This window comes from Solanum dulcamara, chromosome 1 (genome assembly GCF_947179165.1).
Source record: "Solanum dulcamara chromosome 1, daSolDulc1.2, whole genome shotgun sequence".
Taxonomy (NCBI): Eukaryota; Viridiplantae; Streptophyta; class Magnoliopsida; order Solanales; family Solanaceae; genus Solanum; species Solanum dulcamara.
This window is the reverse complement of record NC_077237.1, coordinates 83,600,894-83,623,454: the sequence shown is the minus strand read 5'-3', so window position 1 is coordinate 83,623,454 and position 22,561 is coordinate 83,600,894. Positions and strand designations below refer to the sequence as shown.

General features: G+C 32.3%; 3 protein-coding genes across 4 annotated transcripts; 1 reads left to right on the top strand and 2 right to left on the bottom strand.

Moving 5' to 3' along the window:
• Positions 1 to 495: 495 nt before the first annotated feature.
• Positions 496 to 5,221, bottom strand: LOC129880700 (uncharacterized). 2 transcript variants are annotated; one of them, XM_055954865.1, is made up of 5 exons: positions 4,910 to 5,221; positions 4,295 to 4,409; positions 3,534 to 4,163; positions 2,985 to 3,168; positions 496 to 893 (listed from the first exon to the last, which is right to left on the bottom strand). In XM_055954865.1, the coding sequence occupies exons 1-5, from the start codon at positions 4,984 to 4,986 to the stop codon at positions 871 to 873; spliced, it is 1,029 nt and encodes a 342-aa protein (XP_055810840.1). In that variant the 5' UTR covers positions 4,987 to 5,221; the 3' UTR covers positions 496 to 870. The 2 variants fall into 2 exon arrangements, with proteins under 2 accessions (XP_055810840.1, XP_055810849.1); XM_055954874.1 differs by lacking the exon at positions 4,295 to 4,409.
• Positions 5,222 to 8,007: 2,786 nt separating this feature from the next.
• LOC129889898 (uncharacterized) lies at positions 8,008 to 8,483 on the bottom strand. The gene has a single exon (XM_055965375.1). It carries the CDS (start codon positions 8,465 to 8,467, stop codon positions 8,117 to 8,119), a length of 351 nt encoding a protein of 116 aa, XP_055821350.1. The 5' UTR covers positions 8,468 to 8,483; the 3' UTR covers positions 8,008 to 8,116.
• An 8,833-nt stretch (positions 8,484 to 17,316) lies between these two features.
• On the top strand, positions 17,317 to 22,079 carry LOC129880691 (uncharacterized). The gene is made up of 4 exons (XM_055954852.1): positions 17,317 to 17,784; positions 18,490 to 18,718; positions 21,205 to 21,329; positions 21,702 to 22,079. The coding sequence occupies exons 1-4, from the start codon at positions 17,455 to 17,457 to the stop codon at positions 21,783 to 21,785; spliced, it is 768 nt and encodes a 255-aa protein (XP_055810827.1). The 5' UTR covers positions 17,317 to 17,454; the 3' UTR covers positions 21,786 to 22,079.
• The last annotated feature ends 482 nt before the right edge of the window (positions 22,080 to 22,561 follow it).

The following is a 22,561-nucleotide window of genomic DNA, read 5'->3' as shown; positions in this document are numbered from 1 at the left end:
TAATTATATACATTCGTTTCAAGTGCTCTCGCTCTGAAGCAAGTTGGGTATGACTTAGAGAAATAGCAACCAAATTTTTTGGTTATTCAACTCCTCACTAACTATGTTTACTCCATTTAAAATTCATCTCAGGCAATGATAAAATAAATAGCAACCAAAATTCTGGGTGTAATAAAGTCTTTTAAGCATAGAAAAGTGGGGAAAAAACACCAAATGGAAAAAGATATTATAATGGTGATTACAAGAACAGAAAAAATGAACATTTTCTTGCTTTTATAAGTGAAAGACAAGACCACAAGGCCTAGGATTGGACTTGCGCCAACGTAAGATGGATCGAATTCCAGGGACACGACAAGAACACAAGGCCTAGGATTGGACTTGTGCCAACGTAAGATGGATTGAATTCCAGGGACACAGAAATAAGCCAGGCTGGTGTAACTAATCGTGTTATACATAAGTGTTACTGCAATTGACAAAAGAATGGTGAGAGAAGCCTGAACAGGAAGAAGACGCGGGCGGCTTAGACTACCATCCAATTAATGAATAATAGCACACTATACAAGATTCCGTGGGTCAAATAGACCTGAAATGGTTCATTTCTGTGGATGCAGGTTTGGAACAGCATTACCTGCAATCCATAATATTCATCTTACAATACAACAGTAATTAGCCACCACTAGTGGCACTTAAATTGGCAGGATAGAGGTTAAGGTATTTACTGCAACAATTCTAGTGCAATCAGTTCCAGCTTCACTTCATACGACTCCAACAAAATCACCTGCCTGTATACGGTGCAGTTGACAGGCAGTTGTTTGTTGATCTTTCAAACCCTGCAAGCTTTCGTCGTTTGCAGGAACAAAGGCTCATCATTCAAATATGGAACCCCAATAAAACTGCAGAGCAAGAAGGGAAAAAAAAGATTTCAAAATTTGCCAGTTCCAATTAAAGAAAGATTACTCCAATGAATGTTTATCTCTTGCAAGAAAATCCCATTTGTTGTGAAAGGCAAGATGAAATACAATGTTCCCCCGATGCAAACCAGAAAAAAGTTTAAAAGGTAAGATCAGTATCATAGACAAGTAGTATTATTGGAAATAGAGGATAAAAAACTAGCTAATTGTTAATCTTTAACATAGATCACGAAAATGGTAAGTCACTAAAAAGGGCAGCCTCGTGCACTAAGCTCCGGTTATGTGCAGGACAAGGGAAGGGCAGAAGCACATCGGGTCTATTGTATATCATTATAATTGAGAAAAGTTCGACAGCATAAAAAATGGGTCATAAGAAATGAACGGAAACATCAAATCTACTTGAAGCTTTTACTCAAGCTTCTATGTCAACAAGTAAGAAGATAAAGAGACGATGAGAGAACACAAGAAAGCTGATGTTATCACCTGCCAAGAATTTTGCTGCAAACAGTTACCCATTTCAATATGTTATTTGAGGGGAATGACACTTTTCTGTGGCCAATCAACTGTATTCAGGTGCCACAAGTAATTTCTTTTACTTTTATTATTTCCATATCTTATGTAAAAAAAATTCAATTTAGCAGAATGAAGAAAGAAAGGAAAATTAGAAGAATCATTACCCCAACCAAAAAGCATAAATGGAAGCAGACTTATAGATAATATGTCTCACGGACTAGATTGAAAGTTTGTTAAAAAAGTTGCAATCTTTAGAGAATAACAAATAAGAGAAGACATCCCAAGAGAGAGAGAGGGAGATAAAAACAGTGAGGTTAAACAAAGGAAAAGAAACGCCTAAAACAAGAACAACAACAACAACAACAACAACAACAACAACCCAGTGAAATCCCACAACATGGGGTCTGGGGAGGGTAGAATGTACGCAGACCTTACTCCTACCAAGGTAGGACGGCTGTTTCCTGGAGACCCTCGGCTCAGTAAAAGCATAAATGCATAAAAAATGTTAGATAAGAATAGAAAATTAAAAGCTTTATGAGAAAAACAACAAACAAATAACGAATAGATAACAAATAAATACAAATAAATAAATACTAATAACAAATAACGATTAAATAAATAATGAAAGCGTCACAGGTAAAATTGAGTAATCAAAGCATAGAAAGTAATAAATAATAACAGAAATAACAGAAATCAGAAGTCAAAGCGCAAGAGATCGTAATGCACTACTACACCTATGAATAGAGAAGAATAACGAGACTATGAACTAGCCTTCTACCCTAATGTGGGTCCTCCACATCCTCCTAAAACAAGAACAAATAAAAAGAAAACTAAAAGGCATCCGCTGTACTGACAAAGCCCTATCTAGAGTAGCTACAGAAATACAATCCTACAATTAAGAAAACTCAGCCATCTCTATCAACAATTTTTCAAATTCAAAGAGATTAATAGAGAAAACCTCAACAGCGGTGAAACTATATATAGAGCCCGTTTGGATGGGCTTAAAAAAAGTAACTTTTATGTATGAAGTGCTTTTAGAACTTTGAAGTGCTGAAAGTTATTTTTATAAATAAGCAGTTGAGTGTTTGGATAAAAATGCTTATGATGTGAATTTTAGGGTTAAAAGAATAAAAAAAGGTAGTTTGGGAATTTAGTTATAATATAAGAGATATAAAAGTAATTTCCATGGTCAAAGAAAATGACTTTAAGCACTTTGGAAAAAAAAGTTAGGAATTCTAACTTTTTATTTTTGACTGACTTTAAGAACTTTATGGCTTAAAGTCAGCATTAGACAAACACGTCCAAAAGCTAAAAAGGGGCTTTAAGCTGGTTTTGACCAACTTAAAGCCAATCCAAACGGGCTCATAGAATCAACAGAATGAACTCTGCCAAGCTTTTATTGCTTACTTTAATAAGGAATAAGCTTTTAAAACAACAGAATGAACTCTGCCAAGCTTTTATTGCTTACTTTAATAAGGTATAAGCTTTTAAAATTTTCTTTCAAAACTGTGAAAGGTCAAGAGCTGCTGTTATGGATAAACAAGTTTGATTTGCACTCACCAATAAAGAAAATTAGAAGAACCACAGAAGAAACCATTTGAACAGGTCGATTATATTTCATATAATACTGAGACCTTTGCAGCTGTCTTTGTACTGCTCCATACCAACCATTGAGTTGCTTCGGATAACTTTCATCACAACAATCAAGGCAACTTTTACTCCTCTCACAACATGTGTTAATGCCCTACATCAGAAAATCAAATTTAACAAGAATTAAGAACATTTTTAGTTGATGAAGAAAATATACAAGTATTTTTAGAACAATTGATAAATCAAATCCCTTTCTTCCAATTTATTTAACCTCAAGAGGTAAAACACTAAAACTATATGATTTTGATCACGATTCTTTAGAAATGTTATATTATATCGTTTGCTATATTCATTATGGTGATATTTAGTTTTTAATTGTTCAAGTTTTATTTCCAAACTTGAATTAATTAATGTAATATCAACAAGAATTGAAAAACATTGAAAAAAGAGTCTTGGTGTGTCACATAAAATAGGACAGAGGGAGTTATCAATGTAAGATACTTCAGAATAAATACACACCCTAGTCAACGGCTGAGACTGCGGCAATGTACAATCAGCTTCTAGATGATCATCAGAGTTGAACCTCAGCTTCCTGTAACCATTCTTTGGCCACTTCAACTTCGTGGCAGATTCAACGCAATTCAACAGTCCTTGAATACTGGGTATCTTGCGAGGGGATGGTGCAGGTTGTTTGCCACAAACATCATCAGCAACTGCAATCTTCCAAGCACCAATATCACCACAAGCACTTGCCGTCTTCCGGTGCCCTGAATACACCTCATCCTTGGTCTCAACTTTACTCCCGTCCACTAAGTTAGACAAACTCTTTGAATTCTCTGGCATCCGTTGATTACAATCCTCTTCCCACAAAGCAGGTTTTTGCTCTACCTCGTCAAATTTTACGGAGGATTTGTCCGAAAATGAAGAAGATGCCGACGGTCCTGAGAGAAACACGGCTAGTTCATCGAGTTCCCTCTCATCTAACCGCACCCATTGATTGCCTTGTGAAAAAGCTGATTCATTTAGACTCTTCTCTACTTTCTTAATCTGATTGTCCATTGCAATAACAAATTCACCATGCCTTTCTTTAGCATCATCAGTTGATGTATTATTGTAGCTCAAACCAACTGCCCGTTCAAATTCCTCCAACTGCATTAACATTAAGAAATTCAACTTTTATTTTTCTTTTAAATCCAACAACAACACCGTATATGCGAGTACACATGTTCGTTAATCATTCTTTTCTGGCCTTTCTCTGGGGGGAGGGGAGGGGGTTGTACCTGCCATTTAGCAGTACCAAGGGTAGTCCTTAGGTCTCTGCATAACTCGTCGGAATTCCAACGACCAGAAGTATCCTTCAACGCATGAATCCATGTTCTATAAGTTGATTCCATCCTTGAAAAGGAAATTAAACAAAAATGTTTCAATGAAAAGAGCAAAACTCCACAAACCAAAACCAACAAAAGCTTCAAACTTTACACCACTAATCATAAAGAAATTCGCACAAATCCTTATCCATGAGGTCTCAAGTTCGAATCAGACAAATCACTAGGTGATTCTTCCTATCTGTCTAGTCTTGGTAAACAGAGTTACTTAGTGCCTGTTGGTAGTGGGAGGTATAAATTAGTCGGGCCGTGTGAAAGCTGATCCGAACACTACGGGTCATCAAAATAAAAACTCAACAAAACTAATCCAAAACCTACCAAAATGAAAAATCAATCAACTAATTACCCATTACCTATATCCATTCCACTCTACTACAGCTCATTTCATTCCAATACCAGTAAACAATTAGAACTTTCAAGACAAACTATTGATTTAAAAACCCTAAGAAAACAAATTAGCCAAAAATTTCAGAAAAAAAATTACAAAAAAAATAAATTAAATTAAATTACCTGTCGGCAGATTCCTGAACCTCTTCTGCAGCAGAGAAGAAGGGATCTTTCTCCCATCGATCAAAATACGAACCCATATCTTCCAAAAATCACTTCCTTCAAAGCCCCAAATCGAATTTTACAAAATTTTCCCAAACAAATGGGAAAACCCCAAAATTTCCGTTGATTAAATCAACAATTGCTACAGAAAATTCTTCAAGAAAGTTAGTGAACCAATTTGCATTTGCTTGGATCAAATTTAAAGTAGAAGAATCTTTTTTTTTTCTTTTAATCAATTTGGTAAGGTGGGTATGGTTAGCGGTTTGCGTCAAACGCATGATGTATTTAAATACATAAGTACTTTATTATAAATTATTATTTTTTAATAATAAGGTGCTGTTCTGACTAATAGAGCATATAGATTATTTTATTTAGTTTATAATTTTTATATTTATATATACGTACAAGTAAGGTATAATTCTATTAGTCAATATTTAGATGTATATTAAAATTGCTCAATATTTTTTATTTCGATCGAAATTTGAAACCATCACTAATATCTAAATTATTTCAAATTATTAAGGAGTTGATGTAATTATTCTTGTTATCTTTTTTTAATGGAGATTTTCCAAGCGTTTTGTACTGTTATAGTTAAATAAATATTTTATATTTTATATTTAATCAAACGTCGTAACATAAAATATGAGCGTACAAAAAAAAGAGTAGTAAATAAATTTTTTATTTATTTAATGTTGAACATATAAATGAAAAATTTAATACAAGTTGTTGTCATGTGATCATGAGGTCACGGGGTCAGACCCTTGTGATCGGACCCTTCCTCGGATCTTGTGCATAGCGGGAACTTAAATGCATCGGACTACCCTATTTAATATTAGAGTAGATAATAAAATGAGTTGACTTTTGTTCCGTTAAAAAAATAATCCACGTGTTTAGCTTATTTCATAAACAAGATTTGGTTTTATGTGAGAAAATATGTAGTAATTCTAAGATAAATAAATTAAATTATTCCTTAATAATTCAATTTGTGTAAAAGATGATTCACACGTTTTCAATAGGTTGTAGCTAGCCGACGACAAAATAGCATAGTTTGAACGACCTATCCGTAGGAGTTACGCGTGCGGTCAAAATAAGTATGCATAAAAATAAGGCGTCCGAGTAAGTTTGACTTCAAGATTTGAATGTTGTTTTAGTCGATATTTGATATTTATGGTAGAGTCGATTAGATTTGAATTTTCATATTATAGGAGGAGTGAGAATTTTAATCATTTCAATACAGTTGATGTTGATATTTGTAAATGGTGTTTGATGTTTGGACTACCATATGCATTTAACAATGCGATGCTGACTTTTTGGCACTTAGTGGTGGTTACCTATAGTGAAAATCAATTGACAAGGAATTAATCATTTTTTCTTCTTTTCTAAAATTGACTGTTAGGTGCTTAATGACTTGGAAAGCTCTCCATAAAGATGACTTGTGCTTTAGTTTGAAAACATAGTACAATAGTGTGTTTTCACGCATAAGAATTTATGATAAAGCGATCGGTAATTTTTTAATATTAACCATAATCTCACGAATCTGAAGCAAATTTCCAAAATATTAGTCGAGTTTTAGCAAAAGTGACTCTGTAAAGTCAAATTCATTGATTAAAAGACTTTTTTTTAAGAGAAAAAGAGATAATACCGATTAATGTCTTAAAAAGCCCTCCATAATAAGATGCCTTGTGCTCTAGCTTGTAGACATAGTAGATTAGTGTGTTTTTACTAATAAGGATTCATGATAAAGTAATAAGTATTTTTTTTATCTTTAATCATAAATCTTGTGTATCTGCAATGAATATCTAAAAAATTAGTCGAGCTTTAGTAGAGCCTCCTGCATGAGATAATAGAGCCTCCCTGGGACCAAGATAAGAAGTTTGATGTCCAATTAGTGACCCTTCCAATCATCTTATAATTAAAGTTTGACATTAATTAAATAAAAGACAGTACTCTTTTATAGCTCAAAGGGACCTTTAAATACACAATGAACATCAGTCTTGACCCCCACCAAATCCATACTCCATTACTCCATCTTCATGTTATTGATTTTAGAACCGGGAAAGGTTCTGAAAAGATATTTTGTATTAAAAATGATTTTAAAATGTCTTTCTTTCACCTATTGAATCAAATTTATTCCTCCATTCATCTACTGAATTAAAAAATGCGCTTAACTTATTAGAAAGAGTTCAAATTTCCAAGTCGAAGACATTTTTAACAAGTTTTAAATTTGATCAATTTAAAGACACAACAGAATCTATAGCGTTTCATTTGCCAAAATGAACCTATATTTACATGAGATTCAGAAAGATCCTAGTTTTGTAGTTTTGATTCATTGACAAATTCATAATTTAGTTAACAAAGGGCAAGTAGTTAATCATGGCTTACAAAGACATCACAACTTTGAGCAGCACTAGTGGCGGAGCTATCTTGTACAAATTGATACCCCCCTCGCTAGGGTGGGGGGAAGTATTCGATATTTTTAAAATTCGATTTTAGTAATTTGATAATTAATAATTAAAATTAGTTATTAAATGTTGAATTTTTAAAATTTCATCCGATAAATTAAACTTCAATACGCTACGTAGTAAACAAAAATATGTTTTTGACAAAATATGTTATAAATTTGTTTAATATTTAACATATTAGCTTTTAGAAAAATCACGTATAAAAATTAAATCTCCACTCTCGAGGCTAACATTATAAAATTTATCACCATAGATTAATCAAGACATCCAAGTCATTCATATATATAGTAAATAATTCATTAGGAGCAGCCGTTTACTAAATATAAAGTAGATAACAAATGTTAAACTTTCAAAATTCGATTCTGCAATGAAACTTCTGGTCCAAATGAAATTGCTAAATTAATTATCCCAACTGTTATACTATTATTTTTTATCCATATTTAAAAATGCGATAACAATATTAATCTCGAAATAACATGTTATCCTATTAAACGCCCTAAAGATCCTACTCCGCCGCTGTTAATCCCTCGAAAAGTACGAAAACACGGAACGAACGCAGTATGTAAAGCAAATCAAAACTATAATTACCGACCAAAATATGAAAATTAAGTATATACAAAAAAAGATCAAATATGTATTTACATATATTTCAGAAACAACAGTTCTTAATCGAAAAACTCACATGTCTAAATTCTGAAAATCATAATTAAATATGATTCTGAGGAAGTCGGAACCGGAATTGAGACGCCGGAGAACTAACAGCGACGCCGTGCCAGCATATACCACCTCGACAAAATTCATGACTAGTATGCTGCTGCTGCTGCTGATAATTATTAACCCGATCAGGATTATCACGAACCCTAATATTTCTAGCTTTGATGGATATATCCCATGTTAAACTCGCAATCAACACCGCAACAACGGCAGCCGTAGAAAGAATGAGAACGGAACAACCGGTGAAGTTTCGACCGGTAATTAAGCCGTAAGCTTTCATTGTACCAATAATTGCTAGGTATAAAGTCGTTAAATTCGCTGTTACTTTATCTGAAATCGCCATTTTTCCCCCCTTCTGAAACGAGTTTTGGGGGTTTAGTTGCTTGTGAGTGTGGGGAGTGTGAATTTAGGGGAAAATGGAGGTGAGGGGGTGTCGGTGACAACTGGCACGTGTCATATGAATGTTATAACTTTTTTGCGGTTTTACAGTCAGTGTTACGCATATATTACCAATATATAAATTAGTTATAAAATTATTTATGTATTATTTCAGGTATAATACATAAATATATTACAACAACAACAACAACAACAACAACAACCCAGTGAAATCCCACAACGTGGGGTCTGGGGAGGGTAGATTGTACGCAGACCTTATCTGGCATAAATATATTATTTAATTTTAATTTATCTGGCATTTATGTATACTTAAACTTATATATAATTGAATAGGTAGATATAAGACGTGGTATTGTATACATAAGACGCCAAGTAAGATGTTGTGCAGGACGCAAATTGTTATGTAGGATGTCAAATAAAATACATGTATCTATTTGTTCAACCTTATATAAGTTTAAGTTTCTATTTGTACACATCCAAAGTTCGAGGGCATAGATTTCTGATGAGGCTAAGTTAAAAACATGTTTATGTATTATGCTTAATGTAGAAATTGGTTATGCTAATTTTAGTTATTAATGTGTTACTTATTCCATCTTATATCTTGCATAAAGTTGTACATAAATTTCCTCATAACTTATACATGTACTCTTTCTAGTTCTTATTAAGTGAATTATTCAAAGTTTAAGAAAATTATTGAGGTTTTTTTCTATTATTTATCATTCATTTAAAGATATTCTTAACTACTTTGCATTTTCTAATAAAATAGTTTGGAAATAATCAAAAGGATAATAGCGAAAAGTAGTTTTTCTTAAATATTTTTCTTAGGGAGATTGGAATATTATTTATACACATTTCTAAATTGTTAACCAACTACAATCTTAATTTTATACATAGTCTTAACTAATTATAAAACATGATATTCTTTATGCAGAATCTAATGCATATATAATATTTCTCCTAATAATATGAGATGATATATAATAATTCAAAATCATTCTTAATAACTTTTAGGGTAAATTTTTTATTTATAATAGTCAAATAAAATATAAACATCAGATGTTATTATAAGTATTTGAATAATTGAATAGTTGCTTCTTTTTAAAATTTTATCTTTGTATGTGTATCACATAAAGAAAATGCAACTACTAATGGCTGGAAATTTGAAGAGAATTTATGTAGAAATGGTTGGTGACTATGATTTATGTCACGTTACATTAGCTCCAAATTGTATCCTGCGTCAATTTTGCATTAAGTGACATCTATAAATGGACACAATTTGAGAAGGTGAAGTGAATACATACCTATTTTTGGAGCTCATTTATTTTATATTAGTGAAATTATTTGCGATTCGCGCGGTTAGAAGAAAAAATAATATATTACTATATTATATTGTTTATATATATAAATTCTATATATTGATAGTTTCTTATTTTAAATAAAGTATTATGTAATATTTATATTTAGGTTAGTGTTAAAGAATACAATATAGATCTTTGTCTTCATCCTGGATATGATAGTTCATTCATTTTTCTTCAATATGTAAAATATAATTTTTTTTAAAGTACAAACCTTTCATATGTACATAATAAAATAATATATATATATAAGTGGTGAAGTAAATGAAATAATTAGAGGTTATATTTTTAAATAATAATCTACTGTATTAAGTTGAAAATATTATTTTTTATTTTAAGTTTCTTTATTTTTTGTAGGAGTACGATCCTTCATTCAAACACTGATTTCTTAAGAAAAAGACTTTTGAACTTTTACACTGTGACTTTATTATTACACGTGCTTACTATATTTTTTTACACATTAAATAAATATTCTTAAAATTTATGAAAATGAAAAAAAAGGAATTATGAATAATATTTAAGAGTAGAAGTTACAAAGAAGATAAAGAGATATGAGTTACTGACAATCTAAATGTATAATATAATTAGACATCAAATACATTAATCATTATGTATTGATTTCATTTGTAAAAATAAATAAAAGAACATAAAAATAAGGGAAGAAATTAAATAAAGCGAAAAAAAAGGTAAACGATTTGTCTGCATAAGAGATGTGCTACGTGACTATTCAAAAATTATAATTAAATAATACATAGACATAAATTTTCATAATTACGTAGTTAAGACATACAGAAAAAAAAATAACCTACACTATTACATTCATAATATAATAAGTGTAGTGAAATTACTATTACAAGCCAAAGTAAAAAAATTTCTAGCCAAAATAATTTTTAATTATACTTGAAAAAGTTTTCTTCTAGGCCTTCTTTTGCAAGTAGATCCATCACCATGTTCCGCTCTCTAAAATTATGTCAAAGTCCTCAACATATGATAATAACATATATAAAACACGAGAAATATATGCAATTTTGTTAATACAATAGTAGTTCAATTTTATATATGACTTTGTTTCTTATTTCTTTATCATTTTGATTCCCTTTTCTCATTGAAAATTAAATTTATATATTCGTCATATATAATGAAGTCACTCCAACATTATCAAATTAAATAATATTCAATCAAATCACTAATAAAAAAAATTTGATGTGAAATTATTGTTTGTCCTTTTAAATTAAAGCCTGCAAATGAAGATTTTTTTTTTGGCATTACATACTATAATTTCAATAAGAATTTAAAGTTACGAAAATAATAATACTAAATGTATAATTGCAATAGGAAAAAAGGTAATTATATTAGACATATCAAATCACTTTACCTCATGAGATTGAACTATGCATGTTATGATCTAACAATCTTTATTATAGATCTCATAGAGAAAAAAGGGATAATTATATTAGACATATCAAGTCACTTTACCTCATGAAATTAAATTATGCATGTTTGATTTAACAATCTTCATTATAGATCTCTCTCTTGCAAAATCAAATAAAAAAATGACCAACCAAAAAGACAAAAGATGAATCATTAGAAGAAATGAAAATAAAATAATCATCATATAAGTTTCAAAATAGTTTTTATAAGAGTGATTTTAAAGCGTCATCAATTTGTCTATTAAATTATTTGAGGATTATGAATATGAAACTCTAGGAGTTATGGACATTACTAATATTAATTAAGAGTAGAATTCATGTATTAAGGAGATGATTTTATAAAATAAAATAATTGAAAGAAATGAGAGAAAAAAGGCAAAAAAGGAGAAAAAAATAAATATGAATGGAGGCCATAGAGAGGTGTCACATCACCTTGTCTATGATCTTACTTTATATATATATATATATATAGAGAGAGAGATATATATATATTTGTGTTTTTTTTTAGTTCGCTACTTGTTGCATAACTTCATATATTTATATTATATTTATATCCGAAGTTGTAAAATCTAAGTCTATTTCAGCTATTTATATTTCAAGTATGACTTTATAAAGATCAAATATCAAATATTTTTACTTAAAATTTTGATATGATTTGTCAAAATTAATTTCAAACATTTTATATGAAATCATGATATTAAAGCCTAATTTCAAATTTTAATGACATTAGATCTTCAATAAAAATGTTTGATCTTAATATTAAAGAAAATTAAAAGGGTCAAGCTAATTAAAAAGATACTGGCTAGATTAACTAATTAAGAGAATCTTGTTGAAAATACTGAAATTGCACAAGTAAACGGAAATGAGTTATAATTATAGGTCAAAGCCTTGAAGAGGGGGGATGACATGGGGGAATATATTGAGAACATATGACGATATGTAAGTCTTTTAGATGACCAACTTCAAATATTTTTGTATGAAGTTGTGGCCTTGAAAAGTTATAATTTAAATATTTTTGACTTGAAGTTAATATTGATAGGTTTAAACTTCAGACACTTTTGCATTGGGATCAAATATTATTTGGCTAAATAACTTTAGATATTTTCGCATGAAATTTAGATGAACGAACTTTTACCTAGACTTTAGTTATATATTTTTTTTGGTCAAATTATTCTCAAAATTCAACAATCTAACACTCAAATGTTTTAAACAAATTCAAATTCAAAACATGAATTTCACATATCATAAAAGACACCTAATTATCAATTTATCAAAATAACAACAAATATAACAAATTCATTATATAATATTAATACTTGTTATTATTTTGCAATAATGGTGATTTTCTATATTTACGATCTTCATCTCTTCTTCTTTTTTTCTTTTTTGAATCACCTGATTAAATTGTCGCTAATACTTAAATTTAATTTTTATTAACAGCTATAACTTTGTCGAAACAATAAATAAAGAAAGGGGGAAAATTTGAGAGAGGGTGAGGTATTTTTGGTCGGAAAGAATTAAATAAAGAAAACATATATTAAGACCATTTTTCAATTTTAAAAATAAGATTGTTGTTTGTATATATACATTTTAACTTTTTTTTTACCAAGTAATTAGTGAAGAAGGTAATTTATACGAAAAAGTTAAATTTCATTGTCCAAATAATAAGGTCACAGAAAAATTCTGATATGTAGTTGATAATTGCATCATAATATAAATGCGTGTTACGATTTATCCCAAATATTTTGCTATTGAAATGAATTACATATAATTATTATTACATATCTCCCAATATATATGATCAAGATAGATCTACAAAAGGCCTATGACTTAGTAGAATGGTCCTTCCTGAAACAGGTCCTAACTGAACTGTGCTTCCCAGCTAAATTCATTCATTGGATTATGCAATGTGTCCAAATTGTGATAAATGGGAACCTACTGCTCCTTTTAATGCTGCCAAAGGTCTTAGGCAGAGAGGCACTATATCTCTATTCTTGTTTGCTATAGCCATGAAATACCTTAGCAAATCACTTTATACTCACAAGGATAACAAAAACTACTCTTATCACCCTAGATGTGCTAAGGTATGGGTGTCCCATTTATGCTTTGCTAATGATCTGCTCTTATTTGTCAGAGGTGATCTCAAGTCTATTACAACATTGATTGAATGTTTTAAGTTCTTTTCTGAAGCCCCTGGACTACAAGCAAATTTTGGAGGAGTCTCAAATGTTGAAGGTGACAGGATCATCCAACAAACTGGATTCTCTACTTCCTTTCAAATTCTTGGGCATTCCCCCCTTACAAAGAAACTATAACTGATTTAATGGACTCTCGTGATAGAGAAAATTGTTGCAAAGATCACTTCATGGACTACTAGAACGCTATCTCATTCTGGAAGATTTCAATTAATTCAAACTATTTTGTTTGGTATCCAATCCTATTTGTCTCAGCTCATCCTCATCCCATTTGAGCTTCTTAATCTTATTGACTCTTACTGCAGGAGCTTTCTTTGGTCAGACACTAATATCATCACCAAAAAATTCCTAGATGCCTGAAACAAGATAAACTATGAATCATGGATCCATACATACTATAGCAAGGCGAACACAGTATTCTCCGCTCCTAGATCTCTGCAAGCCTCATGGATGATAAGGAAAATTATCGCAGCTCGAAGTACATAAAAACAAACTCAAACAATGCACCAAAGCACAATCAACATTAAAGCTATCTATCAAAAGCTATTAGGTAACAATCCAAGAGTGGCCTGGAAGTGTTTGCTATTTGGCAACAATGCTAAACTAAATGTGAGATTTAATCTGTGACTTCAATTATAAGACAGGTTACAAACCACTGATAGACTTGCTCTCTTGCAGCGCCTCGACTCGAGTTTCCGCTGTAGGATTGAGTGAGGTCACGAGAGCTGAAGACAAGGTTCCTTGCTACGCTCCATAGATGTTCGTACGATTCTTATGAATTTTGGGTGTGTTTGAATTCAGCCTCTCGTTAGGTCTTCACTGAAGGATTGTCCACCTTCTCAAGCCTCTCTACCATACCCTTAGAAAGTGACAACGGATGACTTCCATTATTGAACGGAATAACTTTTCAAACTAGTTGATAGTTGTTCCCTGGTTGCACCCCACAATGGGTTCTAATTTACTAAATCACATGTTTCTATTTTCGAAACATCACATGTAGACTTTTTTGGGGGAGAATCACTCGGCGCAGGACCTCCCGTGTGAAGTCAGGTGATGGTCAACAACCCAGGCAAAAAATGCTGAAAAGCGGCTAAGGATGCAAGAGCTCTTTTCCCCTTATACGCTCTAAAAAAGGATATGTCGGGTTGCTTAGGGAATAACTGTTGATCAAAATTGCAAACTCTGTCAGCAACATTTGGAATCAAGGAATCATATATTTGTTCACTATGCCCTTACTCAAAGGGTGTGGAGTAGAATCATGACATGGTTGAAGTGGCAATGGAAGGCTGCACCAACTTGGGAGGCTCACCTAGGCTGGGCTATATTCCATTCGAAGGAGAGATCATTAAATGCTCAAATATTCAAAATGGTCTATGCAGAACTTGTGTACATGATATGAACTGAAAGAAATAGACGAATCTTTGAAGACAAGAGAAGACAATGTGAGGAACTTGCAAAGGAGATTACTTACACTTGCAATGTTAGAGACACGATAAGAATCAAAGCAAAAATTCAGCTACTCATGTTTTAGTTTCTTAGACCCCTTAGCTGCTTATATTGAGTTTAAATTCTTGAGATAGGAAACTGTGTAAATATTGCTATGATTCTGTAATGATCTACATTGGTGATTAATGAAAAAGTTAGTTACCAAAAAAGAGTCTAGAAGCGAACTTCAACATATCAAAGATGAGTCACGAGTGACTTGCAACATATCAACATTACTCAATCCCCTGTCTGTGTGCTCTGTGATTTCGGAGAAGAGGAATTTTTGGCTCACCTATTTCTGTTATGTCTTAAAATAGTTTTCATGTAGTTACAGTTAGGGATCACTGACCGTATTCTTTCAATAGTAAGTTCATCTATGGAACCTTTCAATTGATTGTGTAGCTTTTTGACTTTACTTCCCAAAAATTTTATCCACCACATATCTTCGAACATCTTCTTTCCTTTTTGATTAAGTTCATCTATAAGGGCATTCCTTTCCAAGTTACTGTAAAGATTATTGTTCGTACAATGACTGACTACTGATTCCTCGCGAGAAATTCAAAGTTCACAAAATCTACTTGACAATTTTATGGGAAATAAAATTCTCACGCAGGCAATAAAATTATGCTCAATGCGAATAGTGGATTCAATATAACCATGGATTTATCTTCCATAGGAGGTCTCTTTAGAAATAGCACTGGTGATTGAATTCTAGGATTTAGGAGACTTTATCATAGATCCCAATCCTTGAAATCTGAAACGCATGCGATTTGTCAATTGAAAGTTCAAATTAATTCAATGCAACTATTCATCAGTTAACTTCATCTGTATATTCTAATTCTTCTCTTTTGGCTAATTGCAAGTGCCTTCTCGTACGTCATGTTTATAGGGAGCAGAATAAACTAGCTGGGGAAAATAAGGTAAAAGGGACCTTTGAGAGTTAAATGAAGGATAGGGGATTTGTATTTTTTTTTATTTTTTTTATTATAAATTTTTAATTAGATGTTAATTAAGAAGAGATAGGGTTGAATTAGAATATTTAAAAGTTTAGGGTAAAAATTAAAATATCAAAAACTTTTAATAAAACCCTAACTTTCATTCATTTACTCCACTTTTTAATCTTATGTTCTCTATTTCCCTCTTCTCTTCTCTCTTCTGTTCTTCATTTTCCTCCTCTCTTCTCTTCTCTTTTCTTCATTTTTTTAACGCTCTTGTTTCTTTTTCTTTCATCTTCTTCTTCCTTAACTTCTTTACTTTTTTCCTTCTCTGTTTTTCCCTTTCTGTTTAAACTTTTTGTGTTTTCATCTTCTTCTTCTTCGGATGTTGTCATTCTCATTTTTTTCTTCACTCTGATTTGATTGTGAAAACTATATTAAAAAATTGATGAAAAGAGATGAGAACAGAAGAGAGGATATGTTGTAAATGTTTATATAAACATGAGTTGTTCAAGCAACCAAGAAGATATTTAAACAACCAAAAGTTGTTTAGTTCAAACAACCAGAAGATATTTAAACAACCCTAAATTGTTTAGTTCAAACAACAAAAGTCGTTTAAACAACCAAAAAATATTTAAACAACCAAAAGTTGTTTAGTTCAAACAATCAGAAGATATTTAAACAACCCTAAGTTGTTTAGTTCAAACAACCAGAAGTTGTTTAAACAATCAAAAGTTGTTTAGTTCAAACAACCAGAAGATATTTAAACAACCCTAAGTTGTTTAGGTGTTTTTTACAACCCTCTTATATGTTAGACCTATTTGTAAATAACAAAACTTTGGGGTGTATAAAAATATTCTTTTTTAAATTAGCATAACTCATTAATACCTAATTATACTAGAGTCCCTTTTACCCAATTTTTAAAACTAGTGTCCTATATCCTCAAATAGATAACTCAAAAGTCTCTTTTAATTAAAATCCCCAACTAGCTGATGCTTTAGCTACTAGTGTCATGACTACTATTTTTGCCGATAATATTGCTACTAAGCTGTTTTGAGAATTTCCACCATCCATATTAGATATTTTGCATGATGACAAGATTGAAGATTTAATTTGTAATATGTTTAGTAGTACTTCTAGTCGACATGTTATAAATAGTGCATCAGCAACTGGTGAGGCCGTAGCGCAGTCATAGAATACGACCTTGTAAGATTTTGTTATGAATAAATAAAATCTGCTTCTTTTGACCCAAAAAAGAAGAAGAGGGAATTAAAAGAAATAAAAAAAAGAGGAACATACATGCAAAAAAATTAGTGATATGTTAAAAAATAATATATTTAGTGAATTTTATTAAATATAATATGAAAATGATAAAGTATGCACAAACTTAACGTAGTGACCTATGTGTAATTACCCAAATCTTTTTGGGGCAAATCGCCATCATTAAGAATCAAATCAAAAGCCCTAAAAACATCAGCACAACCCCCCAAAATCATTCAAAAAAATCTCAATTCATTGAGAAACCCAAAAAATGGGACTAAATTTCTTGAGAAGCTTAGCTAAACGCCCTAAAATTCAACATTCAAAACGTTGTTTCACTTCCAAGAATTCAATTTCCAGAATATGGACAGGTTCTAAATCTTATAGTAACAATTTCAATACAAATACTGTTACTAAAACCCCTTCTTTTTCATTTTTGTTTCTGTTTCGAAAATCATATTCATCTTCATCTTCATCTTCATCTGCGAAAACCCAAGTGGGGTTTTTGGCATGGTATTTAGGAGCTCTAGAATCTCGTCCAATTATCACGAAGAGTATTTCTTCGGCTATTATTTATGCTGCTTCTGATGTAACGTCACAGGTAATTTTCCATTGCGATTGCTAATTTTTGTAATTTAAGTGCTTTTGGTGTGCATAATTTTTTTTCCAGGGAGAATGTTTTACATTGCGATGTAATTTTCTGGACCATTTGTGGTTGATTGAATATCAGGTATTAATGATAATGGTTCTAAGTGGAGGTTATGATCAAGATAGTTTTTTTTTTGTTAGTTGAAGTAAATGTCTAAGCAACCATAGATTTTGAAGTTGAAACTTGAAAATTTGAGTTTTTGCAAGTTGTGATTTTTGGAATTTGAAGTTGTGTTTGGACATGCATTTTAAGTTTTGTGAGTGGACATTGGTTTTTGGGAACTTGAAAATATTGGAAGATGATCAAATTTCATGGCCAAACAGATATTTGAAGACAACTTTTCAAAATTTTCTCACGCTAGCTAAATGTTGATGGAAGCAAGTGTGATGCATTAATAGATAGTTATATTCTTAAAGAATGACTTCCATTTTCCCTTTTTTGGGAGAAAATATTTTCAACAATTCGAAATTACCAAATTGGAAAATGATTTCACTCAAGGAAAACAGTTTCCAGTTTCCACCATACCAAAACACAACATATACTGGTGATTTTTGCTTTGATTAGACGAACAAACTGTAAAGCTTGAATTTTTTGATGTGATAAAAGTTGATTAAACATGACTTGTGACTTGTGAGTTATGTAATTTGTATTTTCCAGATGATTACGATGTCACCTTCAGATTCTTTAGACATAATTAGGACTCTGCGAATGGCTGGCTTTGGGCTATTGATTTTAGGAACAGCCCAACATCTTTGGTTTAACTTTGTGGCAAGGGTATTGCCAAAGCGGGATATCATTAGTACGTTGAAGAAGCTGTTGATGGGACAGCTTGGTTTTGGGCCTTTGATTAATTCTGTTTTCTTCTCTTTCAATGCTGCTCTTCAAGGTACACATTAGGTTCTTCACTCTTTCAATTTGCTTTCTGTCTAGTCTTGCTTTAGGTTGCTAATTCGTTTCTCAATTATGCTATTTGTCACAAATTTGGAAAGTGGGTGACTTCCAAAGCACTTGTAGTAGATATGCCACACGCGTATGAGACAGTATCTGGGGTCACCAATGGGAAATTGGATAAGAGAAATGTTGGTTGAAAGGATGACAGAGGGGACTGAGGTATACTGAGTCTGGAAAACATGTGGAAAATTGTTTTAAAACGCAGATGAGTCCAGAAAACACCATTGGGACACTAGACGACTGATATGCACTACACCTCTATGTGAGGGATTTAACCTTGCTTCTTCCTGCAGTATGGTATAAAGCAATATGTTTGCTTTGTTTATACCCGAAGGTAAAAAGAACGTGGCAAAATATAGCAAAATACAAAAACACCAGGGAAAATTACAGAGGCGTATTAAGGTTATTTAATATATATAATACATCTTATAGTAGAAATGATAGATTCTATTTTCTGCCAAATGATTACACATTAATCATTAGGTAGTATTATTCAATCACAAATCCAACTAAAGAACTATTGAACGCTGGGAGTTTTAGCAATTTTTTTTGACAAGAATCTTAAAAGCTTTGGAAAAAACAAACAATAAAAATGATTAGTTGTGGAAGTGGAATAAGACTATTTGACATATGGGAACCTCATAAAAAGAAGCTAATGTTTCATAACTATTGTTTAATCTTAGTCAACCATATACACAATCTCAAAGTTCTTGTGTGCTTAATAACTGCTTCATTCTTGTCTTTGCATAGATGCTTCCCTTATGTATCTATTTTTTTAATTTGAGAAAGCAATGGTATGTATTATTTGTGAAATAGAACGGGCAGCCTTGTCCTAGAGTAATTTAATGAGTTAATCTGTATCCGCCAAGTCTTTTACTCTTTTAAACCTTGATTTAGTGTAACACGAAAGTACAAGATGAGCCTTGCTATTGTTTCAACTTTCAAGCACTGGTATGGTAATGATATAATAAACCTTGCTTTTATTTTTGTGGTGTTCTTCTACAGAGCATGGTCTCTTCCCGTCTCAGTTAGGAAAAGAGTGATTAACTATCAATCAGTCAATGCGGAGCTGTCACTTGGATTGTAAAACATTTGCAAAATGAAAAAAAGTTAATTTGGTACTTTATTTTTCAAAGTTCATCCATTAAAGTTGTGGATTTTCATTAAGTGGAAGGACCAAAAGTTCACCCTTTGATTAATTGAAGGTAAAACATGCTTATTTTGGGATTTCTTCCCATCTGTCTAAGCGTTGGTGAACAAAGTTACCTATTGCATGTGCTGGTAGGTGGTAATGGGTACCTGGATAGCCGAGGTACATGCAAGTTAGCTTGAACACCACCGTAATAAAAAATGTGGCATCACTGGAACAAATTTGGATTTTAGGGATCAAAAGTGCAATTATCCATACTATAACTCTCTTTAATAGTGGTTGAAAGGAACGCATGCATTAATATTCTTCCTCATTACATTGTAAACAACTTTGCCTCATAACCGAAGTCTTGAGACTGGAAAAGAAAACTGACGTAGGCTAAGAGGTGCTGGGACTAAGGTCCTGGAGAAGATTGAGGGGACCTAGAGACGATTGTCATGGGGAGTTGGTGGGCAGGAAGTTGAAGCATACCTGCAAGGAGACTTCTTTGGCCGGAATGGAGTGGCTAAGGGTTGGGGCTAGGGGAATGGGGTCATGATGGTTGAGTAGGAAAGTCAATTCATTTTGTATCTTGTGATTCTCAATCTTGATTCCTCGGGTGTTGAATGAAGTGTGGGCAGCCAATCAAATAGATTGGTAAATAGACAGAAGCTATCGCAATCACTCTTAAAAGTCCTTCATTCATCAGATTTGATCTCTTGTATCTTGAGAAACTTAAGAAGACACATTATTATGGTCGAAAACTTGATTGACATGGTGGGGATGTTAGATTCTAGTTGTGATTTCTTTTCTGCTATTGCCTATTGTTAGTGTGTCTTTCTACCAGACCTCAGGAAATAAAGCTTTTACGAGTTGATGCCTGTAAAATACTTGAAATGATCTTCTTAACTGCATGCAACATTTTTCTATCGAGATGTTTAAGTTGGTGTGACTGATTGAATGATATAGTTGGAAAGTTACTGCATTCAATGGCTGAGGTTCTGAATATTACATTAAGGATCAGTTTCTTCTTAGCTTTATCCTCTTGTGAATCTCTGCCAATATTGCCAGTGTAATTATCAATAGAATTTAAGAGTTTCATGACAATGCAATCGTTATCTAAGTAGCTTTCTTTTCCTTGTTGAGTTAGAAGTTCTCTATAAGAAATCTGCTTGTGCGGTCTAGAGGATTATTTGTCAGCTTCATCAGGTCTGATGATTGCCTTTGCCTTTTGATTTACTGTCTCATCGGTGCAATATGATTTAATCGTTCGACTCTATTTTCACATTCAGGTGAGAATGGGGGGGAAATCATTGCAAGGTTGAAGCGTGACCTGCTCCCAACAATGATGAATGGCCTTATGTACTGGCCGTTGTGTGATTTCTTGACATATAAAGTAATACCGGTACATTTGCAGGTACTATGTTACACTTGTCTTTTTTTTTTTGTAAGGACAACTAGTGAGTTATGTTTAATGAGATTTATTTTGCTTGGACTCTCCCAAAAATAGTGGTGCACTCGTGTCGGGTCCTCCAAAATATACTACTTTTGAAGGATCCAACATGCATCCGGTGATATTTTTGAAAAGTTCTAGCAACATAGAATTATCAGATGATCCACAACTTCTGTGGTCTGAGTACGAGCCCTTATGAGAAGCATCTATAATCTATTGCTCTAGTTTCATCTATCTCAAATTTATTTAAATTGCCAATTCGTCTTCTTCAATTATTCTGAACCTGGTCTTTTAAACACTCATGAGGTTAATGTTTTTGGTAATGCTCTTTGGCAGCCACTGGCCAATAGTGCATTTGCATATGCCTGGACGATATATTTGACGTATGTGGCCAGTTCAAAGAAAGCTGTTGATGTTTAGTTTGTTACTCAAAAGCGGTCAAGGATAGAATTGAGATCAAATTATTGCTGATCAGTACTGCACATATGGAGGAGATCAACAATGATCTCAGGATGGTGTAGAATAGGTCAAGGCCCTTGACTCAAGGGTCACAATTTGATTCATTCTTGCATTTATATTTCCTTATTTTCAATTTGCAGTGTATCGACGAAAGAAGAGTCGTTGATAATATGCTTCGCCTACATTGTTTAAATGCTGTACTTCTCGTAGTGTTTTTCAACTTTTGTAATGCTGTAGAGAAACATTATGCTGCTTCTATTCAGGTCTCATGTATTTATGGACTAAGCAGCTTGTAGGACTGTTGATATTTCAACATTTTCCTGTGGTCTATTAGGGGAAGGGGAAATGGGGTTGGGGATTACAAAGTGGGAAATCGAATGCTCACCACCAAGGTGAAAGGTGAAAGTTTAGTTAGTCAACCAACTGAGCTACTGTTTGACATAGTTGTCTATTGTTTCTCTAGTTTCACATGTCAGGAGAAGCCTATGACAAATGACTAGTAGCCTGTTTGGATTGACTTATTTTTAAACAACTTATAAGTTGAAAACTGTTTATAAGTTAAAAAAAAAGTAGGTGCAGGCCAAATTTTTTTTTGGCTTATAAGTTGTTAAACTGCTTAAAATAAGTTCATCCAAATAAACCCAATTATTTATTGAAACTTATTTTAAGCACAAAATGACTTTAAGTTGGCTAGTCAAACACTCAAAAAAAGCTGAAAACAATTTATAAGCAGCTTA

Excerpts from the sequence above, each read along its gene's own strand:
- LOC129889898 (XM_055965375.1), bottom strand. The coding sequence starts at position 8,467 with ATGGCGATTTCAGATAAAGTAACAGCGAATTTAACGACTTTATACCTA.
- LOC129880691 (XM_055954852.1), top strand. The coding sequence starts at position 17,455 with ATGGGACTAAATTTCTTGAGAAGCTTAGCTAAACGCCCTAAAATTCAA. Across the intron at positions 18,719-21,204 it reads TTTCAATGCTGCTCTTCAAG|GTGAGAATGGGGGGGAAATC; the intron begins GTACACATTAGG and ends TTTCACATTCAG. Across the intron at positions 21,330-21,701 it reads TAATACCGGTACATTTGCAG|CCACTGGCCAATAGTGCATT; the intron begins GTACTATGTTAC and ends GCTCTTTGGCAG.
- LOC129880700 (XM_055954865.1), bottom strand. The coding sequence starts at position 4,986 with ATGGGTTCGTATTTTGATCGATGGGAGAAAGATCCCTTCTTCTCTGCT. Across the intron at positions 4,410-4,909 it reads GTTCAGGAATCTGCCGACAG|GATGGAATCAACTTATAGAA; the intron begins GTAATTTAATTT and ends TTCCTTTTCAAG. Across the intron at positions 894-2,984 it reads TCTTCTAATTTTCTTTATTG|TTTTATTGGGGTTCCATATT; the intron begins GTGAGTGCAAAT and ends CTTGCTCTGCAG.